Source organism: Dromiciops gliroides, chromosome 1 (genome assembly GCF_019393635.1).
Source record: "Dromiciops gliroides isolate mDroGli1 chromosome 1, mDroGli1.pri, whole genome shotgun sequence".
In the NCBI taxonomy this organism is placed as follows: domain Eukaryota; kingdom Metazoa; phylum Chordata; class Mammalia; order Microbiotheria; family Microbiotheriidae; genus Dromiciops; species Dromiciops gliroides.
In genome coordinates, this window is record NC_057861.1 from 135,412,712 (window position 1) to 135,430,626 (window position 17,915).

Here is a 17,915-nt window from a genome sequence, read left to right on the forward strand (position 1 = left end):
TATATGATTATGATGGAATATTAATATGCTATAAGAAGTGACAGGACGATTTCAGAAAGACGTAGAAAGACTTGTACAGTGAAATGGGCAGAAACAGAACATTGTGCATAGTGACAGCAATATTGTTTGATGAAAAAGTGTTAATTGACTTAGCTTTTCTCAGAAATACAGTGTACCAAAACAATCCCAAAGGATTAATGATAAAGCATACTATCCATCTCCAAAAACTGAACTGCTTATTGATTGAACACAGACTAAAGCATGCTACTTTTTACTTTCTTTCATTTTTTTCTTTTGTTCAAGTTTTCTTACACAAAAAGGCTAATATGGTAATGTTTTATATAATTACACATGTATAACCTATATCTGATTGCTTGCTACCTCAGGGAGGGGAGAAGGGATCTGATTTGGAACTCAAAACTTTAAATTAAAATGTTTATTATTTTAAAAAAAATTAAACATGTATCTAAAATATTCAAATGTATCTGTGTCTCATCAGTTTTGGAGTTCTTGGCAGCAAAATAAATTATAAATCATCCATTCCTGCCCATCCTGTGCAACTTTTATCCATGACCTTCCAAAAGTGTGCTATGGGGGTTCTACTCAACATGCTAGAGGACTTCCTTGCTTCCTCTTGATATCACAGTGTAGCACCCTGACGACCCATCAGTCTTACCTAACCCCTGCCATATGACTAACTCATTTTCTCTCTGTCGTAAAGTTCCTTGATTTCATCCTTTATTCCTCTTCTTTATTAGAGTTCCTCATTGGTTATGTGTTGCAGCCATATAAATTACTGAAAATATTTGAACCATTTGCCAAGAATTTCTCTCCTCCTTATCTCAGATACCTCTGACATTATTCTTCACTGTTTCCTTTATTCCAGTTGTCCTTCTTTTTGCCCAGATCCACGCTTTCATCCCATTCCATCTCTGCCTGTCTTCTCCAGCAAATTGCACAGATCATTATCCTTACTATTTTTAATCTTTAATTTCTCTCTATTGATTCCATCCCTGCTACCTAGAAGTATGTTCAAGTTCTCCCCACCCTTAAAATATTCTTTGCCAGTGTGGTAAAAAAATATGAAAGTTTTTTAACAGTCGGTTAGGATAACTGAAAGACGCCAGTTTTTCTTTAAGGACCACCCTTTTGGGGAGGAAACCAATGGCATAAGCTACGCACGCCAGTGCGCCTGCTGTGCATGTCAGACTGCCTGCTATGCACTTGACTTCCGGGGTGCAAGCTGAAAAGGCAAGGAGAGAACGGAAGTGGGGCTTTTTTCCTGCTCCGCTGGTCTCCTGGCTGCACTGCACAGACAGACACGGACTGGAGTTTGACTCGGCCCGGCTCTCGGTTTAACAGCACGTGCTTGACTCGGTCTCTCTCCTCAAAAGTGGCCTTGGGTTTTGGTGAGTTTTGTACAGAATATAGACTAAACCTAGACTTAAGATGATTTGTATTGTATTTCTACTTTCCTATCCTTCTAATCAACATCACCTTGTGACTACCATACAATAAAGGCTCTATCTAGAAAACCAGAAGCTTCTTCCATTTACTAGTCTGGGAGATAAATTAAGGGAAAGGTTAAGTAGGGGAGATTTATGATCTAATATCCAATTTTAATCTCACACCAGAGATTATGCTACATCTTTTCTCCCTTTCTCAACTAAACTGAGCACTTCCTCTGCTTTCACTGACTTCTTAACCTTTTGCTATATACCTTCTGACCTTGGCATTCAACTAAAACTTCTCTCCCCACAGGTATTAATGATGTCTTAATTGTCAAATGAAATGGCCTTTTCTAATTGTAATCCTTCTTGATCTCTGTAGCCTTTTAATCTGTAGAACATCTTCTCTTGGATACTTTCCCTTAAGGTTTTTGTGATCACTTGCCCTTGCTTCTTCTGTGTGTCTCGCTGTTCTTCTTTGCTTTTTCTCCATCCATGTCACTCCTCCTAACTGTGGATGATGTCTCCTGTCCTTAGTGATATTCTTTTTTTGTCTATAATTCGTCAATTATGGATCTAATCAGCTTCCATAGGTTCATCTGTTATATCTATGTAGATAAATTCTAAAGCTTCTTTCTTATCCAGTCCTAGTCTCTTTCTAGAGCTTCAGTACTGACTATCCATCATCAGTAACCTATTAGATATTTGACTAGGCATCTCAAACTCAATATATCCAAAACAGAACTTGTCTTCTCCCAACCCCCAAAATGCTCCCTTCTTCCAAACTACCCTATTACTATCAAGCACTAGTATATTTCCAAGTCACCCAGGCTTGTAACCTCAGTCTTCTCAATTCTTGTGACTTACTTCACATATCATCATTTGCCAAAGGTTATTATTTCTTCCTTTACAACATATCTCACACATATTTTCTTCTCTCCACTTAGACAACCACCATTCTAGTTCTGAACTAAGTAAACACTTATCTAGACCATTTTAACAGTCTTTCAGTTGGACACGTACGCTAATCCTCCATTCAGCTTCCATTGATTTTCCTAAAGTTTAAGTCTGATCCTCCTCCTTCTCTGTCTGTCTGTCTGTCTGTCTGTCTCTCAATAAAACTTCACTGGCTCCCTCCTATCCGGGGGATCTAATATAAACTCTTCTGTTTGGCATTTAAAGCCCTTCCAGCCTGACCCTTTCTGATTTTTGCCTACATATTAAACAAAAATTCTTACTTTTTTCCCCTACACATTACTCCTCTCCAAGTACATAATCCAGCTACATAGACCTGCTTGCTGTTCTGCACACATGACACTCCACTTCCCATTTTTGTGTCTTTGTCCTGGCTGTCCTCTGTGCATAGAATGATCTCCCTTCTCATCTTTGCTTCTTAAGAAGTTCTGGCTTTGGGGCAGCTAGGTGGCGCAGTGGATAGAACACTGGCCCTGGAGTCAGGAGGACCTGAGTTCAAAGCCAGCCTCAGACACTTAATACTTACTAGCTGTGTGACCTTGGGCAAGTCACTTAACCCCAATTGCCTCACCAAAAAAAAAAAAAAAAAAAAAAGTTCTGGCTTCATTCAAGACTCAACTCAAGCCCCACTTCTTAGAGGTAACCTCTCCTGATTCCCCCAAATAACAGTACCTTCCCCCAAGGCAATTTTCTAATTACCTTGCTTCTATGTATATAGTGTTTTTACCTATTAGACTAAAAGCTCCTTGAGAGTAGGGACGATTTTTGCCTTTCTTTATATCCCTAGGACTTAGGATATTGCCTAGTACATAAAAGCAAAGGCTTAATAAATGGTTATTGATTGAATGCCAGGTACTGTGGTGTGGTAAGTGCTAAGGATACAGAGCCAAGAAAGAAAAGTTCCTTTCTAAAGGAGCTTCCATCCTACTGGGGGGAGGGATAGGGGAACATGTTCATGGATAATTAATTGGTAAACATTTATTAAGTGTCTACTGTGTGTCAAGCATAGTGCTAAGCACTGGGGTTACAAAAACAGGCAGAAGACAGTATCTGTCCTCAAGGAGCTTACAGGCTAATGGGGGAGACAGCATATCAACAAATACATGGAAGGTGAGCTGCATATAGGATAAATTGGAAACAATAGAAGAAAAGCACTGGAATTGAGGAGTTGGCGAAGGCTCCCTGTGGAAGTTAGGATTTTAGTTGCGTCTTCAAGGAAGTCAGGGAGGTCAGTAGTCACAGTGGAGGAGGAAGAGCATTCTAGGCATGAAGGACAGCCAGAGAGAATGCCCAAAGCCGAGAGCTGGTATGTCTTGTTTGTGGAACAGCCAGGAGACACGAGGGTTACTGGATCAAAGAGGACATATTGGGGGGAAACTACAAAGGTAGGAGGGGGCTAGGTTATAAAGCCAAAACAACATTTTGTGTGTGCTCCTGGAAGCATTTGGAAGCCACTAGAATCTATTGAGGAAGGTAATGACATGGTAGGATCTAGGCTTTAGGAAAATCACTTTAGTGGCTTAATGAAGGCAGGATTGGAGTGGGCAGACATGTGGTGGGCAGATCCAACAGCAGACTGTTGCGGTCATCCAGGCAAGAGATAATGAGTGTCTATGCCAGAGAAGGTAGCATTGTCAGAAGAGAAGGGGACATATTCAAGAAATGTTGCAAAAGTAAAATTGGCAGGCCTTGGCAACAGCTTGGATATGGGGTGGGTGAGATTAGTGAGGAGTCCAGGATAACTCCTACCTAGGTTGTGAGCCTCAGGCCTGGGAGCATGGTGTTATCCTGTATAGTAACAGGGAAAGTAGGAAGTCAGAAGAGTTTTGAAGGGAAAAATAATGAGTTCTGTTTTTGACATATTGAGTTTAAGGTGTCTACTGGACATGCAGGTTGATATGTCTAAAAGGCATTTGAAGATGTGAGACTAGAGGTCAGCAGAGAGCAGGAAAGGTAGATTTGAGAATCATACAAAATAACTACAAACATTTTTTAGACTATTCTGAGAAATCAAATGGAAAAATCAGAAAATCCTCTTGTAGAAGTTGTCATGAACTGAGCTTTAAATGGAGATAGGGCAGGGCAGCTAGATGGTGCAGTGGATAAAGCACTGGCCCTGGATTCATGAGGACCTGAGTTCAAATCCAGCCTCAAACACTTGACACTTACTAGCTCTGTGACCCTGGGCAAGTCACAACCCTCATTGCCCCACAAAAAAAAAAAAAAATGGAGATTGGTGTTCCATAAGAAATAGTTGAAGAGGGAGAGCATAACAAGCATGAAAACATGAGAGTAATAACATGAAAAGTGGATAAGAAAATATGTACAAATTCACATACTTTGACATTTTTTCTCATTTTTGCTGGTAAAATGGTGGATTGGAAAGTGAATTTGGTCATTTCTTATATTGACTGACTGGATTTTTATTGGTTTACCTCACTTCCCTCCCTCACTATGTTTAACTATGTACATGTTGACTTCCTTAAGAGAATGTAAGTTCCCCAAAGAGGGGAGCTTTTTCATATTTAAATTTGTAACCCCAGCACTTAGGATAATGCCTGGTACATATTGGCTGCCTAATGATGCTTTATTTATTAAATTAAAATTTTTCAGTCAATATATTTCAATTATTGTTGTTGTTCAGTAATTTTTCAGTTGTGTCTGACTCTTCACGATCCCACTTTGGATTTTCCTGACAAAGATACTGGAGTTATTTGTCATTTTCTAGTTCTATCTCATTTTACAGACGAGGAAACTAAAGCAAACAGGATTAAGTGACTTGCCCAGGGTCACATAGGTAGTCACTGTCTGAGTTCAGATTTGAACTCAGGAAGATGAGTCTTCCTTCCTCCAGGCCTGGCGTTCTATGTAGTGTACCACCTAGCTGCTCTTCAGATTTTTTTTTTTTAGTATCTGCAAAACACTATTATTCTTGTAATGTCAGAATTTTGGGGGTGGGCCAGGGTTTGTTTCGTTTTGTTTTGGGTTTTCAGTTCAGATAGTAGTAGTGATCTTAGTAGTTATAGCAGCAGCAGCTAGCATTTATGTAGTGCCTAGTATGTGCTAGGCCTTTTATAAATATTATCTCATTTGATCCTTGTATGCTGTCATTATCCTTATCTTACAATTGAAGAACCTGAGGCTATAGAGGTTAAGTGACTTGTCCAGAGCTAAGTTACTAATAAGTGCCTGAAGCAGGATTTGAACTCAGATCTTCTTGATTCCATAGCCAGTACTCCATCTATTGTATCACCTAGCTTCCCCAAGTAGCAGGATTCCCATTTTATTTACATCATATTCTAAAGCTTATAATATATTTGATTATGTTTACCTCTTTTGATTTATATAATATAAAATTAATCCTTGAGACTATGTCGTTATGTCAAGTGGTGATCCAGATCTTCCAAAGAACTAGAGTTTTGCAGTTGGAGAGGCAGCACGGTCTGTAGCTCTGGAGCTATGGCCACTGATGGCATATTGAATAGAGCTCTGGGCTCTCAGAGTTCGAATTGTACTTCAGATACAAACTCTGTGATCCTAGGAAAGTCACCTAACTTCTAGAAGCTTCAGTTTCCTCATGGATAAAATGGAAGAGTTGAACCAGATGACTTCTGAGGTCATACCTTCCAGCTATAGACCTGTGATTCCCATAAAATATAACTGTGTCACCAAGGAACATCTTCATAGGTAGTGTTATATGGAGATGTCTTTTTTCTAATTTTCTTCCTCATATGTTTTATTTAGAAACAAAATCATTTTCATCCTTATTGTACCACATTCTAGATTTAGTGTGTTGACACTGTTATTTGGTATTTGAGAAAGAGGGATTCATTCGTTATGGAGAATTTATTGTATCAATTCAGGTTAGCACCTGCTCTGCTACTTATAAAGGATGGCTATGAAGTCTCAGTAAAGTTTTAAACAATTAATGATTATATTCCTCCAAAAGTGATACTGTTTTGCTTGAGCTATTGAGGGAGAGGAGTTAGACATATATTTGGAACAATATAATCCAACAACAGTTATTCTGCCATTTGTCAAATTGGATTAATTGCCAAATAGAGCATTTTGTATTTGCTTCTGAAGCAATAGGAAGCCACTGGAGTTTATTGAGTGGGGATGGGGGAAGAGGAGAGAGCAGGGCAAGGTTGATATAAGCAAACCTATGGTTTAGGAAATCATTTTAATGACTGAAGGAGGATGGATTGGAGAAGCAGGGAAAGACTTGAGGCAGGCACACTCACTAGCAGGCTACTGCACTAATCAAGGCATAAGGTGATGAAGACTAGTACCAGAGAGGTGGCAGTGTCAGAGGAGAGAAGGGGGCATATTGGAGAGACATTGTCAAGGTAAAATCAACAGTCCTTGGCAACAGCTTGGATATAGGAAGTGAGAAATAATGAGGAATTCAGGATGACTCCTGTGTTGCAAGCCTGTGAGGGGTTTCTTAACTTCTCATGAGAACTTGTTAACTTACATAATTTAGTAGAATTACACATTCTTGTCTACTATTAATATTGGTTCAAGTATTTTTTTCCTTTATAGAGATCAATAAATTTTTTAAATCACTGTTATTTGTAGAGTACTATAAGGAAATAAAGGGGAAAAAACCTTATTGTGTTATAGTAGTCATCTGTAAATGTTGTAATGAGAGAGAAACTATGCATCATGGGGCATCTAGGTGGCACAGTGGCTAAAGCAGTGATCCTGGATTCAGGAAGACCTGAGTTCAAATGTGACCTCAGACATTTGACCCTTACTAGCTGTGTAACCCTGAGCAAGTCACTTAACTCTCATTGCCCTGCCAAAAACAAAAGAAGAGATACTATACATCTATCTATCTATCTATAAAGTACTTGCCTGATTTGATCTGCAGTATAACTGAATCTATTAATATAGAGAGGGTTTTTTTAATGAAATTTTCCAATACACAACTTCCTTTACTCTAGAAAGATTTTGAATAGTATGGAATATTATTGGATCACCAGTGAAGTTTAAAAGCATTAAGGAATTTCCTCTAAGGAAATAAATTCTTTTTTTTTTTTTAAGAAACCCTTCATCTCAATTAAAAGTCTGAGGTTATTATAATCACACCATTTGAGTACTGTTAGCTATTATAAATACCATTTGTTCTGATTCTCAAATTAATTTTATCTGGTCTAACAATATTTGCTTTTGTAAGACATTAATTTGGGGGTGAGGGGAGGCAATTGTGGTTAAGTGATTTGCCCAGGGTTGCAGATCTAGTAAATTTCTGAGGCCTTACTTGTTGCATGCCTAATTCATTGATCTCTTCTTTCTCTATTTTATTCACATAAGCATTTAGAGACATAAAAATTTCCCAAAAGAACTGCTTTGACTGCATCCCATAAATTTTGTTATGTTGTCTCATTGCTGTCATTCTCTTTGGTGAAGTTATTGATTATTTCTATGATTTGTTGTTTGACCCATTCATTCTTTAGGATGAGATTATTTAGTTTCCAATTAATTTTCAGTCTTATCTTTCCATGGCACTTTATTACATGTAACTTTTTTTTACATGTAACTTTTATTGCATTATGACCTGAAAAGGATGCATTTACTATTTCTACATTTTATGGTGAGGTTTTTGAGCCTTAATACATGGTCAGTTTTTGTGTATATACCATGTACCACTGAGAAAAAGGTATATTCCTTTCTGTCTCCATTTGGTTTTCTCCAGAGGTCTGTCATATCTAACTTTTCTAAAATTCTATTTACCCCTTTAACTTCTTTCTTATTTATTTTGTGGTTAGATCTGAAGCCAGATTTGAACTCAGGTCCTCCTGACTCCAGGGCAGCGTTCTATCCACTGTACCACTTAGCTACCCTGAGACATTATTTTTCTTTTTAGATTTTTCAGTCTTATTAGTATTTCATTTTTTTCCAGTTACATGTAAAGATAGTTTTCAGCATTCGTTTTTATAAGATTTTGAGTTCCAGATTTTTCTCGCTTCCCTCCCCACTCCCCAAGACAGAAAGCAATCTTATGTAGGTTTATAGATATACAATCACATTAAACATATTCCCACATTAGTCATGTTGTGAAAGAAGAATCAGAACAAAAGGGAAAAACGTAAAAAAAAAAAAAGTAGAAATAGTATGGATCAATCTGCATTCAGATTCTACAATTCTTTTTTCTGGATGTGGAGAGCATTTTCCATTATGAGTCCTTTGGAATTGAGACATTAATTTTTTTAAAAATTGATTGTTGGGGCAGCTAGGTGGCACAGTGGATAGAGCACTGGCGCTGGAATCAGGAGTTCCTGAGTTCAAATCTGGCCTCAGACACTTAACACTTACTAGCTGTGTGACCCTGGGCAAGTCACTTAACCCCAATTGCCTCACTAAAAAAAAAAAAAAAGAATATAAAAAATTGATTGTTGTCCTCAATCAGTGATTCTGTGGTTTCCCCTAATGTAATTTGAGGTTGGCAGTTGGTAAATATACAGAAAAAAATCATAGTATTATATCCTGTATATAGTAAGCCTGAAAGAAGAATGGAATGTTTCTTTGGAGAAATGTTCTTCAATTTGTATTTATGGAATACTGGAACTACCATCATATTTTAAAAGTAATTCAAACTGATTTAATTTATAATTGGCTCCACTTTAATATCTTTGTCTGACTTACTTTTTTGCAGTTTTCAGGATTTTGATATTCAGGGATCAAGGCGATGCAATTTGGACTGGTTAACGATAGAAGCTTTCAAGAATGTTGAAAGTTACAGAGCCTGTGGCTCCACCATTCCACCACCATACATTTCTTCACAGGACCATGTTTGGATCAAATTTCATTCTGATGACAGCATCTCTAGGAAAGGATTCAGACTGGCATATTTTTCAGGTGTGTTTTTAAAAAGAAAAGATGTCAAACTTTAGAGATTGAGCTATTATTTGACTAGAGGGCAACAGGATTAACCGTGTCCTTTCACATAAAGGTTAATTGAATCCTAGCTTCAGAAGGTGGCACAATTGTTTGGAGCATTCCCTTAGATTGAATCTGACATTAGCAGGGGTTGTTGGGGCTTGGGGGTGTTGTAAGCTGTTAGAGATCAGATACGATAGCTCTGAACCTTCTTATTCATTTGGGATATTTACATAGTCAAAGACATTATGGGGCTGGATCCCTTGCCTGATTGAAACTAATTCAGCTGCTCTAGATGCTCAATAAAGAGGAGGGAGGGCAAGAGGAAGGAATGAGAAAGAAAAGGAGGGAGGATTTATTATATGTCTGCTATGTACCAGACACTGTGCTAAATATTATCTTATTTGATCCTCACAACAATCCTGCAAGGTAGGTGCAATTATTATTCCTATTTTACAGTTGGGAAAAATGAGGCACACAAAGGTTAAGTGCCTAATCTAGGAGCACACAGCTGGTAAGTGTCTGAGATGCAGTTTGAACAGGGAATACAAACATCCTCTCAAGGACTTTACAGTCTAATAGGGGAGACAGCAAAAAAAAAAAAAAGTATAAATACATATAGAATACATTTAAGGAGAATGAACACAAGTAAAATATTTACGAAATAATTAAATACATGTTAGGGAGGGTGCTAGCATTAGATGGAATTTGGAGAGCTGTGCTTAAGCTGTGTTTTGAGGGGAAAGAGGGATTCTGTGAGGTCCAGGTAGGAGGGAATGTATTCCATGCATAGGGAGTTATACAAAAGCACAAAGATGGGAGATAAGTACCCTACCTACATAAGGAACAGAGAGAAAAGCCAGTCTGACTAGATTGCAGAGTGTCTGAATGAAGGTAATAGACAATGAGTCTGGGAAGATAGGTTGGGGGCTACATCATAAAGGAATTTAGAAGCCATGCAAAGGATGTTTATACTTGCTTATAGAGGAAATAGTGAGCTACTAGAGTTGGAGTAGGAGTGTTGACATGCTATATATATATATATAATTCCAGAAGAAGAATAAATTTAGTGTACTGTCATGATCAAAAATCTCTTTAAATATCTAAGATCTATTTCTTACATACCTTTACTCTATCTTTCCCTTCTCCCCTTGCAAATCTTTGGCCTTTAAACAGAACTCATCTCAAAAAAAGTGAAATAATTGATCCCCCCCATTAAAAAACAAAACAAAGAGAGTTTGGAGAATAAGACTTCTTTATCTCTAAACACTGAATTACAGGAGGGACCGGGACATGTTTTCTATATATTGTGTGTATGTTTTTGATGAAGAGACCCTGGAGAATTCATGAGAAAAAATGATTCGAGGATAAGGATAATATTATTGTGCCATAATTTTTATCTTTTATGTCTTTTTTTCCCCACTTCTTTTTGCCTTCTTGTTGTTACTTAAGCCCAAGTTGTTTATAGAGGTAGAAGAGCAAACAAATGAATGGGAAGAATAGAAAGATTGTACTCTCTTTGTCTCTCCCCCACTTTTTTCTCTCTCCCCTTCTTTTCCTCTCCTTCTTTCTCTCTTCTCTCTTTCCTTTCCTTCTCTCTTCTCACATTTTTCCTATTTTGCATGTATGTAGTTGGTAGACCATTTTCTGAACCCTTTAGAAAATTAATATTCAGTTATTACCAGTTTTTCAGTTTGTATTTAACAATGTCATAGCTTAATAGCTACATAAGAGTAACTCACTGGGGCTAAAGCCCGTTAAATCATGGTGGGAAAAGGTGTTTTCTTTGTTGGACACAAGGAAGAAAGAGTAAGCAGGACAGGAGGATAAGAAATCAGTAATAAAGAGTCTTGGGGCAGCTAGGTGGCGCAGTGGATAAAACACTAGCCATGGATTCAGGAGGACCTGAGTTCAAATCCAGCCTCAGACACTTGACACTTACTAGCTGTGTGACCCTGGGCAAGTCACTTAACCCCAATTGCCTCACCAAAATAAATAAATGAATGAATGAATGAATGAATGAATGAATGAATGAAGAAAGAAAGAAAGAAAGAGTCTTAAGTAAATGAAGAAAAGGAAGAAGGGAGCAATAAAGTAGAGATTCAAACCACACATGAACCAGATCCTATGCAAAGCAACTTAACTAGAGATGGTGCTGAGTTTTCCATGCTCATATTGTTCAGCTCTGTTCCCATCCCCAAACCTCATAGACAGAGCATGTGCACAACTCTTTTCTGACTGTTGAATCTGCCTCTCCAAGTAGAGGTTATCTAGTTTGTAACCATTCAGTTTATTCAATATAATCTCTCTCCATTTGTAAGAAGTACTTAATTAGCTCCAGTTGAGTGTCTATTTCATAGCTGCTATGCAGAGAAATAAACAAGCTGTCATCTTTTAATTGGAATTTAGTATTTAATAATAAAAAGAAAGAAGGTCTAAAATAATAAGTTGATTGCAGTTTTTACAAATATCTGACTTTAAATGAAGTGCAACAAAAGAAAACATTAAATTGAGCAGATGTGAAATACAAATTGAGGAGATAATGAATCTTCAGTTTCCTGTGGTTGCAAATAAATAGGTAAAATGTAATCTTATTAGTAAGTGGGATCTTTTCAACTAGAATTAATCTTAATGTTATTATTTTTAGGTTACTTGGTTGACCCCAGATCTTGATTATTAAATGAAAAGTTGAGTCCCATAAAATATTTCATATATTGTTTCTTCTAACCCAACAGTTATAACCAAAATGTTTCAGACTTTCCTTATTGTTTTAATAGCATGATTGACAGTTACTTCACCTCAGTTGCACTTTTCAGTTTTACCAAAAGACTTGAGTAAGTAAGCCTTATTCCCTGTAGTAACTGAAGTGTTTCAGGTTTTAAGTAACTGTGAATGATACTTTGTGCCTTATGGGAACTAAATTAAGAATGCTACTGTATTTCAGTTTTGATGGTAGCCTCATCCAGGAGAATATATACTAGCATGTAACATGATGAATGAACCTAATTTTTATTTCACACTCAGTTTTCTCTAGACAGAGTTGATGCAACTTTTAGTAAGAATACAACTGTCCAGTCAATATGAACCTCTATTTTTATATAGTTAGCAAATACTATGCAAATTCTTAATATTTTATGTGATTTTTAACATAGGCAGATAACTAAACTTCGGCCATCAGTATAATTCTCCTAACTATTGAAATGATGTGCTTTCTGTGATGTTTAACTTAAGCATTTGCTTGTGAAATCTGTTTTCTGTCAACTATACCAATTCAGTTTGACAGTTCCTTATTAATTATACGTATTATATGCAATTAATGAATAAGTTGCTTAATACGGAAACCAGTATTGGGTCTATCTTAACAGAATTTTGTGATTACCACTTCCCAAAGAAAGTCTATCCAACTATTAGGTGACCCCTTCCTATTACTCAGAAGAAGGAACTGGACCTTTAATGAGAGAACTGCCAAATATAACACATCATCCATGGAGAAGTAAAGAATATGTTAAGAAAATGCAAACATTTGACAGTTGCGTAAATGGCATAATATTGAAGAACTTCTAATGTTATTATCGGTCTCATATAAACCTCTGTGTAAATTCCTAAACATACAGTGTAACCTAAAGGCCCTTTTACTGAAGACATTTTATGACATTTTTACTAAATTTTAAGTCATAAAACATCCTCATGTAAAGCATCTCAGGTCATCCATTTTAGCTTTTTGTTCAAATAATATAAAATTATTTTATAATTATTAAAATTACATTTGCTTTTATCTTTGAAATGGCATTTTACATGTGTAAAAAATATATATATATATATTCTCACCCTGTTACTCTTCCAGGAAAATCTGATGAACCAAATTGTGCATGTGATCAATTTCGTTGTGGTAATGGAAAATGCATTCCCGAAACTTGGAAATGTAATAACATGGATGAATGCGGAGACAATTCTGATGAAGAGATATGTGCCAAAGAAGCTGACCCTCCAACGGCTTCCTCTTTTCAACCCTGTGCTTACAACCAATTCCAATGCCTATCTCGATTTACCAAAGTTTACACTTGTCTTCCTGAATCCTTAAAATGTGATGGGAACATTGACTGTCTTGACCTGGGAGATGAAATAGACTGTGACGTACAAACATGTGGACAGTGGCTAAAATACTTTTATGGTACTTTTAATTCTCCCAATTATCCAGACTTTTATCCTCCAGGAAGCAATTGCACCTGGCTAATAGACACTGGTGATCATCGCAAAGTAATTTTGCGCTTCACTGACTTTAAGCTTGATGGTACTGGTTATGGCGATTATGTCAAAATATATGATGGATTAGAAGAAAATCCACACAAGCTTTTACGTGTATTAACTGCTTTTGACTCTCATGCACCTCTTACAGTTGTTTCTTCTTCTGGGCAGATAAGAGTGCATTTTTGTGCTGATAAAGTGAATGCTGCCAGGGGTTTTAATGCTACTTATCAAGTAGATGGCTTCTGCTTGCCCTGGGAAATACCCTGTGGGGGTAATTGGGGTTGTTATACTGAGCAGCAGCGTTGTGATGGGTACTGGCATTGCCCAAATGGAAGGGATGAAATCAATTGTACCATGTGCCAAAAAGAAGAATTTCCCTGTTCAAGAAATGGTGTCTGTTATCCTCGCTCTGACCGCTGCAACTACCAGAATCACTGCCCCAATGGCTCTGATGAAAAAAACTGCTTTTTTTGCCAGCCCGGAAATTTTCATTGCAAAAATAACCGATGTGTGTTTGAAAGCTGGGTATGTGATTCTCAAGATGACTGTGGTGATGGTAGTGATGAGGAGAACTGTCCAGTAATTGTGCCTACCAGAGTAATAACAGCAGCAGTCATTGGGAGTCTCATCTGTGGACTGTTACTCGTCATTGCATTGGGGTGTACTTGTAAGCTCTACTCTTTAAGAATGTTTGAACGAAGGTCAGTACCCAGTATCAAATTAACCCTACAGCATTTATACTCTGTACAGTAAAATCTTAGCTAAATATTTATCCCTAATAGAATACGGCTCTTAATAATGGTAAATATTTTGGGTTGTTTTATTGGAAGGCCTGGAAAAGATAGAAAAACAGTAGATGTTGCCTATGGTGGTAGAGTGAAGAGAACACTAGACTTGGAATGCATCTCCAGCATTTACTAGCTATGTGACCATGGACCACTTAACTTTTCTGAGAATAAATTTCCTTTTCTATAAAATTGTGTTAATATCTTCAGTAATGCCTCTTAAGATTATTGTGAGTACTAAATGAGCTTATGTGCATTATGAACTTTATAGACTTTATTATGTCAACTTTTCCTGGAATGTCAGAGGGCCCCCCAAGAAATGAAAGAGTAGAACCCAAAAGAAGTATTACCAAAAACTATTGAAAAAATCATCTATGGCCAACAGTTCCTATTTTTATTTATTGGGGGAGGGCAGGAACTGTATTGTATGAGCTGAAGTTTTCAAGTTTTTGGTTTTTTTTTTTGAGGGTGGGAGGCAGGGCAGTGAGGGTTAAGTGCCTAGGATCACACAGCTAGTAAGTGTCAAGTGTCTGAGGTCAGATTTGAACTCAGGGCCACTTGAATCCACTGTGCTACCTAGTCAAGTTGTCTTTTAATATTCTCTTATAATGTAGATTTTATATATGTCAAAATATTTGATTATAGAAAAGCTACAAATGAAATTTTAAACAATTTTGTGCCCTTTATTTCCAGGCACTATTGTATATATGTGATTACACAAACATATAATATCGTAAAAGAATAAACTTTGAGTGACCCAATCTTTACACATATAATAAATAAATGGGCTAAAATAACTTTCCCCATACTGCTGCATAAACAAGAACATTCAGAAACCCATCACTTTGTCAGTGATACTTTTTAAATACCTGCAATTAGTTAAGTTACAGTCAATGAGAGATTTCTTACTGTGTCCTTTAGAGAATGTACAAAAGTCACTGAAATAGAAAGCAAACCTAGTTGAGATCCTTAAAGTTTAGAATGGAAAAAAATTTTCACCTTTATAATAGCATTCAAAACAAATGTAAAATGCACTAAAATAGAATAAAAGGTATTTGTTGATACATGTAGGATTAACTTGTTTTCATCTTTCCCTTTCTACATTTAAAAGATCATTTGAAACACAGTTGTCAAGAGTTGAAGCAGAATTACTAAGAAGAGAAGCTCCTCCTTCTTATGGACAATTGATAGCCCAAGGATTGATTCCCCCAGTTGAAGATTTCCCTGTTTGTTCACCTAACCAGGTACGGTTTATCTGATAATTGTGAAATCAAATGATCAAAAATACTCTGTTAGACACACATATGGGGCAGCTAGGTGACACAGTAGCCTCAGACACTTACTCTGTGATCCTGGGCAATTTCCTCATCTATAAAATGAGCTGGAAAAAGAAATGGCAAACCACTCCAGTATCTTTACCAAGAAGACCCCATATGGGGTCAAAAAGAGTTAGAAACAAACGAATAACAACATGACACATACAAATTAGATAAAGTTATTGGGCCAAAAGTCACAAAGGGGTTTCAGTATTTAATAACTCCTTTATTTTTTGTTTTTAATTCACATTACTATAGCATCATATACAGTATATGTAGGAAATAAATTTATATTACATGTGAAAAATCAAATCTCGTAAGTGGTGAAAAATAAAGAAAAAATAATTTTCAAAAAGTTATTAAAACATTGTGACTTTTGGCTCACCCTGTAGAAATCTGTACAGTGACCCTTTTACAGTAATCTTTTAAATCACTTTATTTTTTTTTCTATTTAAATAAGCTATTGTTTATGAGGCTTTGGTAGCTTTTATACTTTAAAATACATTTTAAATAATGCCTATTAAGATAAGTGTTGCATCTTATAAAATTAACAGTATTTCTAGTGACTTAAATTATTGTAATTATTTGTTATCAAGGAGGAGTTTCTTGAGTACTCTGCTAGAATAATTTGTTGAGGTAAAACTAAAAAAAATAAAGCTCAGGAGTTAAGCTGTTTGCTTAGCAAACAGCTCTTTTTAATGATCTGTCTAGAAATTAATAATAAAGTTAATCTGTTAGTCATTCTATACTAGATTAACCGATAGAATAATGGCTATGAAGATGACATTTTCACCTATTCGGGAGAAAAGATTTTTTTCGCATCTGAATGTGAGAGAATATAGTGAAAGACTGATAGTAAATAAAGACTGGTGATATATTTGCTGTGAACCTTCATTGATTTGATTTTATAAAATTTATATGCTATCTTACAGATTAATTTAATGCTCAGAATTAGTGGCTTGTTCTACAACTACTGAGTGTCAGAGATGGGCTTAAGTCTCTAGCCTTGTCCAGTGTTCTTTCTACTATGCCATGCTTCTTCCCTTACTTAAAAGCCCCTTTTATTTCTAAATCTTATAGTAGGATGACGACTTCACAGCAGTTTTTTAGGGTGGAATCAACAACCTAAAGAGTTTTAAAGAATGGCATTAATTGTATCTCGGGGAGGGCGGGGGGCACAAATTCAAATAATGACTTTACTGTTTTTCCTGTTCAATACCTCTGAAGAAAACAGCTGGATTTCATGCTAAAGAATTTTTCCTCTGGTTAATGTGGCCCCACATTCAGAAGGATTTTATTTCTGTTGTGGGGCAACTTGACAGTCAAAGAAACTTCCTTATTGGCTGGGTCATTACGGCTCCACCAAAAGATAGTTTTAAGTAGTTTAAATCTTCAGAATTTCAGGTAAACATATTAAATTAATTAAATCTTAAGTTTCTGAGCTTGAAAAGTTCAGATATCTTCAATAGTACTACTAAGTTTAAGTGACAGTTTTTTAAGTCCTCTAATTTATTCTTTTTTATCATAAAAGCGTTTTATTATTTTCTAGTTACATGTAGAGATAGTTTTCAACATTTGTTTTTATAAGATTTCTAGTTCCAAATTTTTCTCCCTACCTATCCCTTCCTTCCCCCCTCCCCAAGACAGCAAGCAATCTCATATAGGTTATATATGTACAGTCACATTAAACCTATTTCTGCATTAGTCATGTTGTGAAAGAAGAATCAGAACAAAAGGGGAAAACTTCCAAAAAGAGAAAATAAAAACAAAAAAGTAGAAACAGTATGGTTCAATCTGCATCTAGATTCCACAGTTCTTTTTTTCTGGATGTAGAGAGAATTTTCCATGGAAAATACATAGAAATCCAGAATATTGTATTGTCCTTAGAATAGAGAGGGAGAAAACAAAGTAGCCTCCTTAGGTGTGGACATATAATCACCTTTCTTTTCCCTTCTTCCTCCCATTTTATCCTTCATATGAAGTGCAAGAGTTTGAGAAGGAGATATTCTGTCATTACTTGGAGAGAAGGAAAGACTATATTCTTTGTTATATTTGAAACCACAAATGACAAATTTGTGAATATGGAGGATTTTCTTAAGTGAACTTCTTAAGTGTGAAGTTGTAATGTTGCTTTCCTTAGCCACCAGGTGGCGATTCGAGCCTGTAGTTTATGTACATGGAAGTTGAGTTTTGAAAATAAAATATAGCAAACTCCCATTTACCTACAGTGGTTAGAGAATGGTGTGTTAATTTTATGT

General features: G+C 36.4%; 1 protein-coding gene across 2 annotated transcripts in view; it reads left to right on the forward strand.

Moving 5' to 3' along the window:
* Window positions 1–17,915, forward strand: part of LRP12 (LDL receptor related protein 12) — a 135,823-nt gene that overhangs the window by 107,714 nt on the left and 10,194 nt on the right. For both annotated transcript variants that reach the window (XM_043974746.1, XM_043974755.1), the window contains 3 exons: window positions 9,085–9,287; window positions 13,153–14,257; window positions 15,453–15,585. In XM_043974746.1, the coding sequence (XP_043830681.1) occupies window positions 9,085–9,287; window positions 13,153–14,257; window positions 15,453–15,585 (1,441 nt within the window). The remainder of the gene's footprint in view (window positions 1–9,084; window positions 9,288–13,152; window positions 14,258–15,452; window positions 15,586–17,915) is intronic.